The following is an 18,351-nucleotide window of genomic DNA, read 5'->3' on the forward strand; positions in this document are numbered from 1 at the left end:
CCAAACCTGCTGCCTTGCCGGCTTTCATCTTCCGCAAAGCTTTTACTACCTCTTCTCTGTTTACCAAATCATTTTCCCTAACCCTCGCACTTTGCACACCACCTCGACCAAAACACCCTATATCTGCCACTGTATCATCAAACACATTCAACAAACCTTCAAAATACTCACTCCATCTCCTTCTCACATCACCACTACTTGTTATCACCTCCCCATTTGCGCCCTTCACTGAAGTTCCCATTTGCTCCCTTGTCTTACGCACTTTATTTACCTCCTTCCAGAACATCTTTTTATTCTCCCTAAAATTTAATGATACTCTCTCACCCCAACTCTCATTTGCCCTTTTTTTCACCTCTTGCACCTTTCTCTTGACCTCCTGTCTCTTTCTTTTATACGTCTCCCACTCAATTTCATTTTTTCCCTGCAAAAATTGTCCAAATGCCTCTCTCTTCTCTTTCACTAATACTCTTACTTCTTCATCCCACCACTCACTACCCTTTCTAATCAACCCACCTCCCACTCTTCTCATGCCACAAGCATCTTTTGCGCAATCCATGACTGATTCCGTAAATACATCCCATTCCTCCCCCACTCCCCTTACTTCCATTGTTCTCACCTTTTTCCATTCTGTACTCAGTCTCTCCTGGTACTTCCTCACACAAGTCTCCTTCCCAAGCTCACTTACTCTCACCACCCTCTTCACCGCAACATTCACTCTTCTTTTCTGAAAACCCATACAAATCTTCACCTTAGCCTCCACAAGATAATGATCAGAAATCCCTCCAGTTGCACCTCTCAGCACATTAACATCCAAAAGTCTCTCTTTCGCGCGTCTGTCAATTAACACGTAATCCAATAACGCTCTCTTGCCATCTCTCCTACTTACATAAGTATACTTATGTATATCTCACTTTTTAAAGCAGGTATTCCCAATCATCAGTCCTTTTTCAGCACATAAATCTACAAGCTCTTCACCATTTCCATTTACAACACTGAGCACCCCATATATACCAATTATTCCCTCAACTGCCACATTACTCACCTTTGCATTCAAATCACCCAACACTATAACCTGGTCTCGTGCATCAAAACCACTAACACACTCATTCAGCTGCTCCCAAAACACTTGCCTCTCATGATCTTTCTTCTCATGCCCAGGTGCATATGCACCAATAATCACCCATCTCTCTCCATCAACTTTCAGTTTTACCCATATTAATCGAGACTTTACTTTCTTACATTCTATCACATACTTCCACAACTCCTGTTTCAGGAGTACTGCTACTCCTTCCCTTGCTCTTGTCCTCTCACTAACCCCTGACTTTACCCCCAAGACATTCCCAAACCACTCTTCCCCTTCACCCTTGAGCTTCGTTTCACTCAGAACCAAAACATCCAGGTTCCTTTCCTCAAACATACTACCTATCTCTCCTTTTTTCACATCTTGGTTACATCCACACACATTTAGGCACCCCAATCTGAGCCTTCAAGGAGGATGAGCACTCCCCGCGTGACTCCTTTTTCTGTTTCCCATTTTAGAAAGTTAAAAAAGTACAAGGAGGGGAGGATTTCTGGCCCCCTGCTCCCGTCCCCTCTAGTCGCCTTCCACGACACGCAAGATATACTTATGTATATCTCGCTTTTTAAACCAGGTATTCCCAATCACCAGTCCTTTTTCAGCACATAAATCTACAAGCTCTTCACCATTTCCATTTACAACACTGAACACCCCATGTACACCAATTATTCCCTCAACTGCCACATTACTCACCTTTCCATTCAAATCACCCATCACTATAACCCGGTCTTGTGCATCAAAACCACTAACACACTCATTCAGCTGCTCCCAAAACACTTGCCTCTCATGATCTTTCTTCTCATGCCCAGGAGCATATGCACCAATAATCACCCATCTCTCTCCATCAACTTTCAGTTTTACCCATATTAATCGAGAATTTACTTTCTTACATTCTATCACATACTCCCACAACTCCTGTTTCAGGAGTACTGCTACTCCTTCCCTTGCTCTTGTCCTCTCACTAACCCCTGACTTTTACTCCCAAGACATTCCCAAACCACTCTTCCTCTTTACCCTTGAGCTTCATTTCACTCAGAGCCAAAACATCCAGGTTCCTTTACCCAAACATACTACCTATCTCTCCTTTTTTCACATTTTGGTTACATCCACACACATTTAGACACCCTAATCTGAGTCTACGAGGAGGATGAGCACTCCCCGTGTGACTCCATCTGTTTCCCATTTTTTTAGAAAGTTAAAAATACAAGGAGGGGAGGATTTCTGGCCCCCCGCTTCCGTCCCCTCTAGTCGCCTTCTATATATATATATATATATATATATATATATATATGGAAATGAGATGTTTAAGGACAATGTGTGGTGTGAGGTGGTTTGATCGAATAAGTAATGTAAGGGTAAGAGAGATGTGTGGAAATAAAAAGAGCGTGGTTGAGAGAGCAGAAGAGGGTGTTTTGAAATGGTTTGGGCACATGGAGAGAATGAGTGAGGAAAGATTGACCAAGAGGATATATGTGTCGGAGGTGGAGGGAACGAGGAGAAGTGGGAGACCAAATTGGAGGTGGAAAGATGGAGTGAAAAAGATTTTGTGTGATCGGGGCCTGAACATGCAGGAGGGTGAAAGGAGGGCAAGGAATAGAGTCAATTGGATCGATTTGGTATACCGGGTTGACGTGCTGTCAGTGGATTGAATCAGGGCATGTGAAGCGTCTGGGGTAAACCATGGAAAGCTGTGTAGGTATGTATATTTGCGTGTGTGGACGTATGTATATACATGTGTATGGGGGTGGGTTGGGCCATTTCTTTCGTCTGTTTCCTTGCACTACCTCTCAAACGCAGGAGACAGTGACAAAGCAAATAAAAAGAAAAAGAAATATATATATATATATATATATATATATATATATATATATATATATATATATATATATATATATACATATATATATATATATATATATATATATATATATATATATATATATATATATATATATATATCCGTTTCTCCTTTATCCCCAGGGATAGGGGATAAAGAATGCTTCCCACGTATTCCCTGCTTGTTGTAGAAGGCAACTTAAGGGGACGGGAGCAGGGGGCTAGAAACCCTCCCCTCCTTGCATTTAACTTTCTATAAGGGGAAACAGAAGGAGTCATGCGGGGAGTGCTCATCCTCCTCGAATGCTTAGATTGGGGTGTCTAAATGTGTGTGGATGTAACCAAGATGAGAAAGAGGGGAATAGGTAGTATGTTTGAGGAAAGGAATGTGGATGTTTTGGTCTGAGTGAAACGAAGCTCAAGGGTAATGGGGAAGAGTGGTTTGGGAATGTCTTGGGAGTAAAGTCAAGGGTTGGTGAGAGGACAAGAGCAAAGGAAGGAGTAGTTCTACTCCTGAAACAGAAGTTGTGGGAGGATGTGATAGAGTGTAAGAAAGTAAATTCTAGATTGATATGAGTAAAACTGAAAGTTGATGGAGAGAGATGGGTGATTATTGGTGCCTATGCACCTGGTCATGAGAAGAAAGATCACGAGACACAAGTGATTTGGGAGCAGCTGAGTGAGTGTGTTAGCAGCTTTGATGCACGACATGAGGTTATAGTGATGGGTGATTTGAATGCAAAGGTGAGTAATGTGGCAGTTTAGGGTATAATTGGTGTACATGGAGTGTTCAGTGTTGTAAATAGAAATGGTGAAGAGCTTGTGGATTTGTGTGCTGAAAAAGGACTGGTGATTAGGAATACCTGTTTTAAAAAAAGAGATGTATATAAGTATGCATATGTAAGTGTGAGAGATGGCCAGAGAGCATTATTAGATTATAAGTTAATAGATAGGCACGTGAAAGAGAGACTTTTGTATATGAATATGCTTAGAGGGGCAATTGGAGGGATGTCTGATCATTATCTTTTGGAGGTGAAGGTGAAGATTTGTAGAGGTTTTCAGAAAAGAAGAGAGAATGTTGGGGTGAAGAGAGTGGTGAGAGTAAGTGAGCTTGGAGACATGTGTGAGGAAGTACCAGGAGACATTGAGTGCAGAATGGCAAAAGGTGAGAGCAAATGACATAAGGGGAGTGGGGGAGGAATGGGATGTATTTAGGGAAGCAGTGATGGCGTGCACAAAAGATGCTTGTCGCATGAGAAAGGTGGGAGGTGGGCAGATTAGAAAGGGTAGTTAGTGGTTGGATAAAGAAGTAAGATTGTTAGTGAAAGAGAATAGTGAGGCGTTTGGACAATTTTTGCAGGGAAGTAGTTCAAATAACTGGGAGATGTATAAAAGAAAGAGACAGGAGGTCAAGAGAAAGGTGCAAGAGGTGAAAATGAACGTAAGGTAGAGTTGGGGTAAGAGAGTATCATTAAATTTCAGGAAGAATAAAAAGATGTTTTGCAGTCAGGTAAATAAAGTGTGTAAGACAAGACAACAAATGGGAACATCAGTGAAGGGGGCTAATGGGGATGTAATAACAAGTAGTGGTGAAGTGAGAAGGAGATGTTGTGAGTATTTTGAAGGTTTGTTGAATGTGTTTGATGATACAGTGGCAGATATAGAGTGTTTTGGTCAAGGTGCTGTGCGAAGTGAGAGGGTCAGGGAGAATGGTTTGGTAAACAGAGAAGAGGTAGTGAAAGCTTTGCGGAAGATGAAAGCTAGCAAGGCAGCGGGTTTGGATGGTATTGCTGTGGAACTTATTAAAAAGGGGGTGACTGTATTCTTGACTGATTGATAAGGATATTCACTGTATGTATGGTTCATGGTGAAGTGCCAGAGGATTGGCAGAATGCATGCATAATGCCATTGTACAAAGGCAAATGGGATGAAGATGAGTGCTCAAATTACAAAGGTATAGGTTTGTTGAGTATTCCTAGGAAATTGAATATGAGGGTATTGATTGAAAGGGTTGGGGAAGAGCAGTGTGGTTTCAGAAGTGGTGGAGAATGTGTGGATCAGGTGTTTGCTTTGAAGAATGTGTGTGAGAAGTACTTAGAAAAACAGATGGATTTGTATGTAACATTTATATATAGGGTTGACAGAGATGTTTTGTGGAAGATATTAAGAGCATATGGTGTGGGAGGTAAGTTGCTAGAAGCAGTGAAAAGTTTTTACCAAGGTTGTAAGGCATGTGTAAGAGTAGGAAGAGAGGAAAGTGATTGATTCCCAGTGAATGTTGGTTTGTGGCAGGGGTGCATGATGTCTCCATGGTTCTTTAATTTGTTTATGGATGGGTGGTTAGGGAAGTGAATGTGAGAGTTTTGGAGAGAGGGGCAAGTATGCAGTTTGTTGTGGATGGGAGGGCTTGGGAAGTGAGTCAGTTGTTGTTCACAGTTGATACAGCACTGGTGGCTGATTCAGGTAAGAAACTACATAAGTTGGTGGCTGAGTTTGGTAAAGTGTGTGAAAGAAGAAAGCTGAGAGTAAATGTGAATAAGAGCAAAAGGGTTGAGGGAAAAGTTAATTGGAAAGTAAGTTAGAATGAAGAAAAACTGGAGGAAGTGAAGTGTTTTAGATATCTGGGAGTGGATTTAGCAGCGGATGGAACCATGGAAACGGAAGTGAGTCACAGGGCAGGGGAGGGGGCAAAGGTTCAGGGAGCTTTTGAAGAATGTGTGGAAGGCGAAAATGTTATCTCGAGCAAAAATGAGTATGTTTGAAGGAATAGTGGTTCCAACATTGTTATATGGTTGTGAGGCATGGGCTATAGATACTGTTGTGCAGAGGAGGGTGGATGTGTTGGAAATATAATGTTTGAGGACAGTATGTGTTGTGAGGTGGTTTGATCAAGTAGTAAAAGGGTAAGATAGATATGTGGTAATAAAAAGAATATGGTTGAGAGAGCAGAAGGGGTTGTATTGAAATGGTTTGGTCATATGGAGAGAATGAGTGAGGAAAGATTGTCAAAAGGATATATGTGTCAGAGGTAGAGGGAACGAGAAGTGGAGACCAAATTGGAAGTGGAAGGATGGAGTGAAAAAGATTTTGAGCAATACAGGAGGATGAAAGGTGCACAAGGAATAGAGTGAATTGGAATGATGTGGTATACCAGTGTCAATGTGCTGTCAGTGGATTGAACCAAGGCATGTGAAGCATCTGGGGTAAGCTATGGAAAGTTTTGTGGGGCCTGGATATGGATAGGAAGCTGTGGTTTCGGTGCATTGCACATGACAGCTAGAGACTGAGTGTGAATGAATGTGGCCTTTTTTGTCTGTTTTCCTGGCACTACCTCACTGAATGTCTAGTGATGTTTATGTATATATACGTGTATATGAGTGGATGGGCCATTCCTCATGTGTTTTCTGGCACTACCTCGTGGATGCAGGAAACAGTGATTAAGTATGATAATAATAATGATAAGTGAGTTAGTTTGATCGAGTTAGTATATACATATATGTATGTGATTGAGTCACTTGTTTACCAAATGGCATCCTGGCTACGTCTGTTCATTGTATATCAACTGACTCATATATTTCTTTCTTGTATGTCCCCTGATGATGTAATTATTACACAAAAGTGCACTTGGGAACTTATCATGTTTCATTTCCCCGTGGACTCATAGGAATATACTTGATCACACGCTCAATTGTTATCCTTTCCAACATATCTACATGTGTACATATTCATACTTGCATGCCTACCTGAGCCAGGTGACCTATTTATCAACCAACCCTTGACCTGGAATGCCTGTGGATCACTTGCCACAATCAGGATTCAAACCTGTGTGGTCAGCCCTGGGCAGCATGTGAATGTGTTATGGTCAGGAATGCTAACCACTATGCCACAAAAGTCCATTATCCATTACTCTTTGTGATAATGATATCAGACATCAGCAGCTAAGTAAAGGAAAGAATAGTCAGGAAATTTGCTGATGGCACCAGAGTAAGCACCATTACTGGATTAGTAACTGATCAAAATAGAATGCTAAAATGATTAGCAACAATTTCCACATGGAAGAAGTGAACCTGATGAAATTCATTGAAGATAGTTCTAATTTTTTTTATGGAACAAGGAAGAATACATTAATGATACTGTATAAAGGCTCAACAGAGAAAGTAATAGAAAATGGAACATAAACTCAAGATTTAGATGTCATCATTAATGAGGAACTAAATTTCATAGAGTATGTTGAGAAGGTATCACCTTGAATTCTTTCTGTGTGGTATTAGTGAAAGAGAAAAGAGGCATTTGGACAATTTTTGCAGGGAAATAATGCAAATGACCGGGAGATATATAAAAGAAAGAGGGAGGAGGTCAAGAGAAAGGTGCAGAAGGTGAAAAAGAGGGCAAATGAGAGTTGGTGTGAGAGAGTATCATGAAAATTTTAAGAATAAAAAGATGTTTTGGAAGGAGGTAAATAAAGTGCATAAGAACAAGGGAACAAATGGGAACATCAGTGAAGGTGGCCTAATGAGGAGGCGATAATGAGTAGTGGTGATGTGAGAAGATGGAGTGAGTATTTTGAAGCTTTGTTGAATGTATTTGATGATAGATTGGCAGATATAGGGTGGTGTGCAGGGTGAGAGGGTTAGGGAGAATGATTTGGTATACAGAGAAGAGGTAGTTAAAGCTTTGCATAAGATGAAAGCAAGCAAGGCAGCGGTTTGGATGGTATTGCAGTGGAATTTATTAGAAAAATGGGTGACTTTATTGTTGACTGGTTGTAAGGTTATTTAATGTACGTATGACTCATGGTGAGGTGCCTGAGGATTGGCAGAATGCTTGCATAGTGCCATTGTACAAAGGCAAAGGGGATAAAAGTGAGTGCTCAAATTACAGAGGTATAAGTTTGTTGAGTATTCCTGGGAAATTATATGGGAGGGTGAAGGCATGTACAGAGCATCAGACTGGGGAAGAGCAGTATGATTTCAAAAGTGGTAGAGGATGTGTGGATCAGGTGTTTGCCTTGAAGAATGTATGTGAGAAATACTTAGAAAAGCAAATGGATTTGTATGTGGCATTTATGGATCTGGAGAAGGCATATGAAGAGTTGATAGAGATGCTCTGTGGAAGGTATTAAGAATATATGGTGTGGGAGGCAAGTTCATGGGAGCAGTGAAAAGTCTTTATCGAGGATGTAAGGCATGTGTACGTGTAGAGAGAGAGGAAAGTGATTGGTTCTCAGTGAATGTTGGTTTGCAGCAGGGGTGCATGATGTCACCATGGTTGTTTAATTTGTTTATGGATGGGGTTGTTAGGGAGGTGAATGCAAGAGTTTTGGAAAGAGGGGCAAGTATGCAGTCTGTTGTGGATGAGAGAGCTTGGGAAGTGAGTCACTTGTTGTTTGCTGATGATACAGCGCTGGTGGCTGATTCATGTGAGAAACTGCAGAAACTGGTAACTGAGTTTGGTAAAGTTTGTGAAAGAAGAAAGCTGAGAGTAAATGTGAATAAGAGCAAGGTTATTAGATACACTAGGGTTGAGGGACAAGTCAATTGGGAGATAAGTTTGAATGGAGAAAAACTGGAGGAAGTGAAGTGTTTTAGATATCTGAGAGTGGATTTGGCAGCGGATGGAACCATGGAAGCGGAAGTGAATCATAGGGTGGGGGAGGGGGCTAAAATTTTGGGAGCATTGAAAAATGTGTGGAAGTCGAGAATGTTATCTCAGAAAGCAAAAATGGGTATGTTTAAAGGAATAGTGGTTCCAGCAATGTTTTATGGTTGCGAGGCATGGACTATAGATAGAGTTATGTGGAGGAGGGTGGATGTGCTGGAAAAGAGATGGTGGAGGACAATATGTGGTGTGAGGTGGTTTGATCAAGTAAGTAATGGAAGGGTAAGAGAGATGTGTGGTAATAAAAAGAGTGTGGTTGAGAGAGCAAAAGAGGATGTTTTGAAATGGTTTGGTCACATGGAGAGAATGAGTGAGGAAAGATTGACAAAGAAGATATATGTGTCAGAGGTAGAGGGAACAAGGAGAAGTGGGAGACGAAATTGGAGGTGGAAAGATGGAGTGGAAAAGATTTTGAGTGTCGGGGCCTGAACATGCAGGAGGGTGAAAAGCATGCAAGGAATAAAGTGAATTGGAACGATGTAGTATACCGGGGTCGATGTGCTGTAAATGGATTGAACCAGGGCATGTGAAGCGTCTGGGGTAAACCATGGAAAGTTTTGTGGGGCCTGGATGTGTAAAGGGAGCTGTGGTTTCGGTGCATTATACATGACAGCTAGAGACTGAGTGTGAACGAATGTGGCCTTTGTTTTTTCGTAGCGCTACCTCACGCACATGCGGGGAGAGGGGGCTGTCATTTCATGTGTGGCGGGGTGGTGACGGGAATGAATAAGGGCAGACAGTATGAATTATGTACATGTGTATATATGTATATGTCTGTGTGTGTATATGTATGTATACGTTGAGATGTATAGGTATGTATATTTGTGTGTGGATGTGAATTTATATACGTGTGTATGTGGGTGGGTTGGGCCATTCTTTCGTCTGTTTCCTTGCGCTACCTCGCTAACGCGGGAGACAGTGACAAAGTATAATAAATATAAATGAATAAAATGATCCTGAGAACTTTCTCCACAAGAGATAGAAATCTGTTTATGATATTGTTGGATGTATATATGAAAGAAGTATAATTGAGCATTGCTGTGTTGCATTATCACCTACAAAACAAGTAGAAATAAACATACTAGAGAGACTTCAGAAGCACTCTTTGAGCAAAATCGAGGGGATGGAACATATGGTGTACCATGAAAGAGTGAAAGGAGTACTACTATATAGCTGAAAAAAGAACAAAAAAGATATATGATAATCTATGCATGGCAACAGATTGAAGCTATGAAAAAGAAAATGGGTTAAACCTGAAAGCCTGTCAACATGGAAGATACAGAAATTGTAAGTTTTTGCAAACGCCATATAAAGTAACCAAAAATAAATCAACCAAAATAGATAACAGCCCATCCATGAAGCTAGAATGATTATTCATTGTACAACAAGAAGAAATAAGTATGCATGGAATGACTAAAGAAACATTTAAGAAATATTTGACATGATTAACATCAGTCCAAAATGAACCAAGAATAGATGATTATGTAATACAGGTGGCAGCTGAGAAGAATATTCTTATCTATCAACCAAGACGAAGTGGTGAGTGCTTTGTTTCTGCTCTGAATATAATTTTCATGATTGTATTTTTATTTATGCATTTGGTGTTGGGCAGGTGCTGGTGATGGAAGTTCGCGAGATCAAGCACTTGCCACCCAACAGAATTGTGTATTGTACCATGGAGGTGGAAGGAGGTGAAAAGTTACAGACTGATCAAGCAGAGGCATCAAAACCTATGTGAGTACAACTTTTGTCTTTATTTTGGACACTTTAATAACTTTTTTCATAAAAGCAGGGATTTATGTAACCTGACTTAAATCTCGAAATTTTTTTCGACAGTGTCATATTTGAAAACTTGGCCAGATACTTCTGTATTATTTGATAGATTGCAAATAAGATTTATGTAATTCTTTGAAATCAGTATGTTTGAAACACGTTGATGAAAGGAAGAACTGGCTATTTTGTGTTCGTACATGGTATAGCTAATGGCTTTATTGACATTCAAAGGTACAGGAGATAGTTAAATTCATTTTATCTTGATTTTCACATGTTTCTGTATTTTTTTAATGGTGGTTGGTTTGATGTAAGATGTGTTGTGGATTTATAATGATATTCTTCATTTTTGTATAGGTATGTTGCAATGTCGGTTAGGGGACATCTTGATATAAAGAAATACTGGTACTCGGTAGTCACTCTTCCTATTGATTCAACAAATTTAGTTCTGCAGTGGGCAGTGATGCATTTTGGAACCTGTAAAACACATGACCCATCATGAAAGTTAAAAGGACATAAGTCTTTCTCTAGGATAACAAACTATGGAGAATGACGTAAAGCTGACATGATAATGTAGCTGAAATATGAAAATGTATTATGGTTATTATCATTATTATTATTATTATTATTATTATTATTATTATTATTATTATTGTTATCATTACTATTATTATTATTATTATTATTATTAATTTTTCTCATAATTGCTGTTTCTCTCAACATTATTTTATTATTCTTTTTAATACATATTCTCCATTTCCCTTGTAAGCGAGGTAGTTTTAAGAACTGAGGACTGAGCCTTAGATGGAAAATCCTCACCTGTTACTTCTTTTGGAAAGGTAATAACTGGAAGGGAGGCTTTGCAGCCCCTTGCTCCCTCCTCTTTTACTCAGCTTTTATGACATGCAGGGAATATGTGGGAAGTGGTCTTGTTCCCCTATCCTCAGGGATTATCATTATTGTTATTATTATTATTATTTATTTTTATTTATCGAGGATGTAAGGCATGTGTACGTGTAGGAAGAGAGGAAAGTGATTGGTTCTCAATGAATGTAGGTTTACGGCAGGGGTGTGTGATGTCTCCATGTCTGTTTAATTTGTTTATGGATGGGGTTGTTAGGGAGGTGAATGCAAGAGTTTTGGAAAGAGGGGCAAGTATGCAGTCTGTTGGGGATGAGAGAGCTTGGGAAGTGAGTCAGTTGTTGGTCGCTAATGATACAGCGCTGGTGGCTGATTCATGTGAGAAACTGCAGAAGCTGGTGGCTGAGTTTGGTAAAGTGTGTGAAAGAAGAAAGTTAAGCGTAAATGTGAATAAGAGCAAGGTTATTAGGTACAGTAGGGTTGAGGGTCAAGTCAATTGGGAGGTGAGTTTGAATGGAGAAAAACTGGAGGAAGTAAAGTGTTTTAGATATTTGGGAGTGGATCTGGCAGCGGATGGAACCATGGAAGCGGAAGTAAATTGTTGGGTGGGGGAAGGGGCGAAAATCCTGGGAGCCTTGAAGAATGTGTGGAAGTCGAGAACATTATCCCGGAAAGCAAAAATGGGTATGTTTGAAGGAATAGTGGTTCCAACAATGTTGTATGGTTGCGAGGCATGGGTCATGGATAGAGTTGTGCGCAGGAGGGTGGATGTGCTGGAAATGAGATTTATTGAGGACAATATGTGGTGTGAGGTGGTTTGATCAAGTAAGTAATGTAAGGGTAAGAGAGATGTGTGGAAATAAAAAGAGCGTGGTTGAAAGAGCAGAAGAGGGTGTTTTGAAATGGTTTGGGCACATGGAGAGAATGAGTGAGGAAAGATTGACCAAGAGGATATATGTGTTGGAGGTGGAGGGAACGAGAAGTGGGAGATCAAATTGAAGGTGGAAAGATGGAGTGAAAAAGATTTTGAGTGATCGGGGCCTGAATATGCAGGAGGGTGAAAGGCGGGCAAGGAATAGAGCGAATTGGATCGATGTGGTATACCGGGGTTGACATGCTGTCAGTGGATTGAATCAGGGCATGTGAAGCGTCTGGGGTAAACCATGGAAAGTTGTGTGGGGCCTGGATGTGTAAAGGGAGCTGTGGTTTCGGTGCATTATACATGACAGCTAGAGACTGAGTGTGAACGAATGTGGCCTTTGTTTTTTCGTAGCGCTACCTCACGCACATGCGGGGAGAGGGGGCTGTCATTTCATGTGTGGCGGGGTGGTGACGGGAATGAATAAGGGCAGACAGTATGAATTATGTACATGTGTATATATGTATATGTCTGTGTGTGTATATGTATGTATACGTTGAGATGTATAGGTATGTATATTTGTGTGTGGATGTGAATTTATATACGTGTGTATGTGGGTGGGTTGGGCCATTCTTTCGTCTGTTTCCTTGCGCTACCTCGCTAACGCGGGAGACAGTGACAAAGTATAATAAATATAAATGAATAAAATGATCCTGAGAACTTTCTCCACAAGAGATAGAAATCTGTTTATGATATTGTTGGATGTATATATGAAAGAAGTATAATTGAGCATTGCTGTGTTGCATTATCACCTACAAAACAAGTAGAAATAAACATACTAGAGAGACTTCAGAAGCACTCTTTGAGCAAAATCGAGGGGATGGAACATATGGTGTACCATGAAAGAGTGAAAGGAGTACTACTATATAGCTGAAAAAAGAACAAAAAAGATATATGATAATCTATGCATGGCAACAGATTGAAGCTATGAAAAAGAAAATGGGTTAAACCTGAAAGCCTGTCAACATGGAAGATACAGAAATTGTAAGTTTTTGCAAACGCCATATAAAGTAACCAAAAATAAATCAACCAAAATAGATAACAGCCCATCCATGAAGCTAGAATGATTATTCATTGTACAACAAGAAGAAATAAGTATGCATGGAATGACTAAAGAAACATTTAAGAAATATTTGACATGATTAACATCAGTCCAAAATGAACCAAGAATAGATGATTATGTAATACAGGTGGCAGCTGAGAAGAATATTCTTATCTATCAACCAAGACGAAGTGGTGAGTGCTTTGTTTCTGCTCTGAATATAATTTTCATGATTGTATTTTTATTTATGCATTTGGTGTTGGGCAGGTGCTGGTGATGGAAGTTCGCGAGATCAAGCACTTGCCACCCAACAGAATTGTGTATTGTACCATGGAGGTGGAAGGAGGTGAAAAGTTACAGACTGATCAAGCAGAGGCATCAAAACCTATGTGAGTACAACTTTTGTCTTTATTTTGGACACTTTAATAACTTTTTTCATAAAAGCAGGGATTTATGTAACCTGACTTAAATCTCGAAATTTTTTTCGACAGTGTCATATTTGAAAACTTGGCCAGATACTTCTGTATTATTTGATAGATTGCAAATAAGATTTATGTAATTCTTTGAAATCAGTATGTTTGAAACACGTTGATGAAAGGAAGAACTGGCTATTTTGTGTTCGTACATGGTATAGCTAATGGCTTTATTGACATTCAAAGGTACAGGAGATAGTTAAATTCATTTTATCTTGATTTTCACATGTTTCTGTATTTTTTTAATGGTGGTTGGTTTGATGTAAGATGTGTTGTGGATTTATAATGATATTCTTCATTTTTGTATAGGTATGTTGCAATGTCGGTTAGGGGACATCTTGATATAAAGAAATACTGGTACTCGGTAGTCACTCTTCCTATTGATTCAACAAATTTAGTTCTGCAGTGGGCAGTGATGCATTTTGGAACCTGTAAAACACATGACCCATCATGAAAGTTAAAAGGACATAAGTCTTTCTCTAGGATAACAAACTATGGAGAATGACGTAAAGCTGACATGATAATGTAGCTGAAATATGAAAATGTATTATGGTTATTATCATTATTATTATTATTATTATTATTATTATTATTATTATTATTATTGTTATCATTATTATTATTATTATTATTATTATTATTAATTTTTCTCATAATTGCTGTTTCTCTCAACATTATTTTATTATTCTTTTTAATACATATTCTTCATTTCCCTTGTAAGCGAGGTAGTTTTAAGAACTGAGGACTGAGCCTTAGATGGAAAATCCTCACCTGTTACTTCTTTTGGAAAGGTAATAACTGGAAGGGAGGCTTTGCAGCCCCTTGCTCCCTCCTCTTTTACTCAGCTTTTATGACATGCAGGGAATATGTGGGAAGTGGTCTTGTTCCCCTATCCTCAGGGATTATCATTATTGTTATTATTATTATTATTTATTTTTATTTATCGAGGATGTAAGGCATGTGTACGTGTAGGAAGAGAGGAAAGTGATTGGTTCTCAGTGAATGTAGGTTTACGGCAGGGGTGTGTGATGTCTCCATGTCTGTTTAATTTGTTTATGGATGGGGTTGTTAGGGAGGTGAATGCAAGAGTTTTGGAAAGAGGGGCAAGTATGCAGTCTGTTGGGGATGAGAGAGCTTGGGAAGTGAGTCAGTTGTTGGTCGCTAATGATACAGCGCTGGTGGCTGATTCATGTGAGAAACTGCAGAAGCTGGTGGCTGAGTTTGGTAAAGTGTGTGAAAGAAGAAAGTTAAGCGTAAATGTGAATAAGAGCAAGGTTATTAGGTACAGTAGGGTTGAGGGTCAAGTCAATTGGGAGGTGAGTTTGAATGGAGAAAAACTGGAGGAAGTAAAGTGTTTTAGATATTTGGGAGTGGATCTGGCAGCGGATGGAACCATGGAAGCGGAAGTAAATTGTTGGGTGGGGGAAGGGGCGAAAATCCTGGGAGCCTTGAAGAATGTGTGGAAGTCGAGAACATTATCCCGGAAAGCAAAAATGGGTATGTTTGAAGGAATAGTGGTTCCAACAATGTTGTATGGTTGCGAGGCATGGGTCATGGATAGAGTTGTGCGCAGGAGGGTGGATGTGCTGGAAATGAGATTTATTGAGGACAATATGTGGTGTGAGGTGGTTTGATCAAGTAAGTAATGTAAGGGTAAGAGAGATGTGTGGAAATAAAAAGAGCGTGGTTGAAAGAGCAGAAGAGGGTGTTTTGAAATGGTTTGGGCACATGGAGAGAATGAGTGAGGAAAGATTGACCAAGAGGATATATGTGTTGGAGGTGGAGGGAACGAGAAGTGGGAGATCAAATTGAAGGTGGAAAGATGGAGTGAAAAAGATTTTGAGTGATCGGGGCCTGAATATGCAGGAGGGTGAAAGGCGGGCAAGGAATAGAGCGAATTGGATCGATGTGGTATACCGGGGTTGACATGCTGTCAGTGGATTGAATCAGGGCATGTGAAGCGTCTGGGGTAAACCATGGAAAGTTGTGTGGGGCCTGGAACCACAGCTCCCTTTCCACATCCAGGCCCCACAGAACTTTCCATGGTTTACCCCAGACACTTCACATGCCCTGGTTCAACCCATTGACAGCACGTCGACCCCGGTATACCACATCGGTTCAATTCACTCTATTCCTTGCACGCCTTTCACCCTCCTGCATGTTCAGGCCCCAATCACTCAAAATCTTTTTCACTCCTTTCCGCCTCCAATTTGGTCTCCCACATCTCCTTGTTCCCTCCACCTCTGACACATATATCCTCTTTGTCAATCTTTCCTCACTCATTCTCTCCATGTGACCAAACCATTTCAAAACACACTCTTCTGCTTTCTCAACCACACTCTTTTTATTACCACGCATCTATCTTACCCTTTCATTACTTACTCGATCAAACCACCTCACACCACATATTGTCCTCAAACATCGCATTTCCAGCACATCCACCCTCCTTCACACAACTTGATCTATAGCCCACGCCTCACAACCATATAACATTGTTGGAACCACTATTCCTTCAAACATACCCATTTTTGCTTTCCAAGATAACGTTCTTGAGTTCCATACATTTTTTAATGCTTGAAGAACTTTCGCCCCCTCCTCCACCCTATGATTTACTTCCTCTCCCATGGTTCCATCAGCTGCCAAATCCACTCCCAGATATCTAAAACACTTCACTTCCACCAGTTTTTCTCCATTCAAACTTACCTTCCAATTGACTTGTCCCTCAACCCTACTGTACCTAATAACCTTGCTCTTATTCACATTTACTCTCAGCTTTCTTCTTTCACATTCTTTACCAAACTCAGTCACCAGCTTCTGCAGTTTCTTACCCGAATCATCCACCAGCACTGTATCATCAACGAACAACAACTGACTTACTTCCCAAGCTCTCTCATCCACGACAGACTGCATACTTGCCACTCTTTCCAAGACTCTTGCATTCACCTCCCTAACAACCCCATCCATGAACAAATTAAACAACCATGGAGACATCATGCACCCCCACCGCAAACCAACATTCACTGAGAACCAATCACTTTCCTCTCTTCCTACATGTACACATGCCTTATATCCTCAATAGAAACTTTTCACTGCTTCTAACAACTATATATATATATATATGTATATATATATATATATATATATATATATATATATATATATATATATAGTCTTGTGGAGGTGAAGGTGAAGATTTGTAGAGGTTTTCAGAAAAGAAGAGAGAATGTTGGGGTGAAGAGAGTGGTGAGAGTAAGTGAGCTTGGAAAGGAGACTTGTGTGAGGAAGTACCATGAGAGATTGAGTGCAGATTGGAAGAAAGTGAGAGCAAATGATGAAAGGGGAGTTTAGGGGAGGAATGGGATGTATTTAGGGAAGCAGTGATGGCTTGCACAAATAATGCTTGTGGCATGAGAAAGGTGGAAGGTGGGCAGATTAGAAAGGGCAGTGAGTGGTGGGATGAAGAAGTAAGATTGGGAGTGAAAGAGAAGAGAGAGGCATTTGGATGATTTTTGTTGGGAAATAATGCAAATGACTGGGAGATGTATAAAAGAAAGAGGTAAGAGGTTGAGAGAAAGGTGCAAGAGGTGAAAAAGAAGGCAAATGAGAGTTGGGGTGAGAGAGTATTGTTAAATTCTAAGGAGAATAAAAAGATGTTGTGGAAGGAGGTAATTAAAGTGCTAAGACAAGAGAACAAATGGGAAGATCAATGAAAGGGGCTGATGGGGAGGTAATAACAAGTAGTGATAAAGTGAGAAGGAGATGGAGTGAGTATTTTGAAGGTTTGTTGAATGTGTTTGATGATAGAGTGACAGATATAGGGTGTTTTGTTCAAGGCAGTGTGCAAAGTGAGAGAGTCAAGGAGAATGGTTTGGTAAATAAAGATGTAGTGAAAGCTTTGCGGAAGATGAAAGCCATCAAGGCGATGGGTTTGCATGGTATTGCAGTAGAATTTATTAAAAAAGGAGGTGACTGTGTTGTAGACTGGGTGGTGAAAATATTCAAGTTATGTATAGTTCATGGTGAAGTGTCTGAGATTGGCAGAATGCCTGCATAGTGCCATTGTACAGAGGCAAAGGGATAAAGATGAGTGTTCAAATTACAGAGGTATAGGTCTTTTGAGTATTCCTGGGAAATTATATGGGAGGGTATTGATTAAGAGGATGAAGGCATGTACAGAGCATCAGACAAGGGAAGAGCAGTGTGGTTTCAGAGGTGGTAGAGGATATGTGATTCAGGTATATGCTTTGGAGAATGTATGTGAGAAATACTTAGAAAAACAAATGGATTTGTATATAGCTTTTATGGATCTGGAGAAGGCATATGGTAAAGTTGATAGAGATGCTCTGTGGATGGTATTAAGAGTATATGTTGTGGGAGGTAAGTTGCTAGAAGCAATGAAAAGTTTTCATCGAGGATGTAAGGTATATGTACAAGTAGGAAGAGATGAAAGTGATTGGTTCCCAGTGGATGTTGGTTGAATGGAGAAAAACTGGAGGAAGTGAAGTATTTCATATATCTGGGTGTGGATTTAGAAGCGGATGGAACCATGGAAACAAAAGTGAGTCACAGGGTGTAGGAAGGGGTGAAGGTTCTGGGAGCACTGAAGAATGTGTGGAAGGCAAGAATGTTATCTCAGAGAGCAAAAATGGGTATGTTTGAAGGGCTTGTGGTTCCAACAATGTTATGTGGTTGCAAGATGTGGGCTATAGATAGG

At 40.1% G+C, this 18,351-nt stretch overlaps 1 protein-coding gene across 1 annotated transcript in view; it reads left to right on the forward strand.

The window, feature by feature from the left end:
* Cadps (calcium-dependent secretion activator 1) overlaps positions 1-18,351 on the forward strand; it is a 1,554,015-nt gene that overhangs the window by 1,008,345 nt on the left and 527,319 nt on the right. The window contains exon 12 of the mRNA XM_071665310.1: positions 10,185-10,306. Within this exon, the coding sequence (XP_071521411.1) occupies positions 10,185-10,306 (122 nt within the window). The remainder of the gene's footprint in view (positions 1-10,184; positions 10,307-18,351) is intronic.

Source organism: Panulirus ornatus, chromosome 10 (genome assembly GCF_036320965.1).
Source record: "Panulirus ornatus isolate Po-2019 chromosome 10, ASM3632096v1, whole genome shotgun sequence".
Lineage (NCBI taxonomy): Eukaryota > Metazoa > Arthropoda > Malacostraca > Decapoda > Palinuridae > Panulirus > Panulirus ornatus.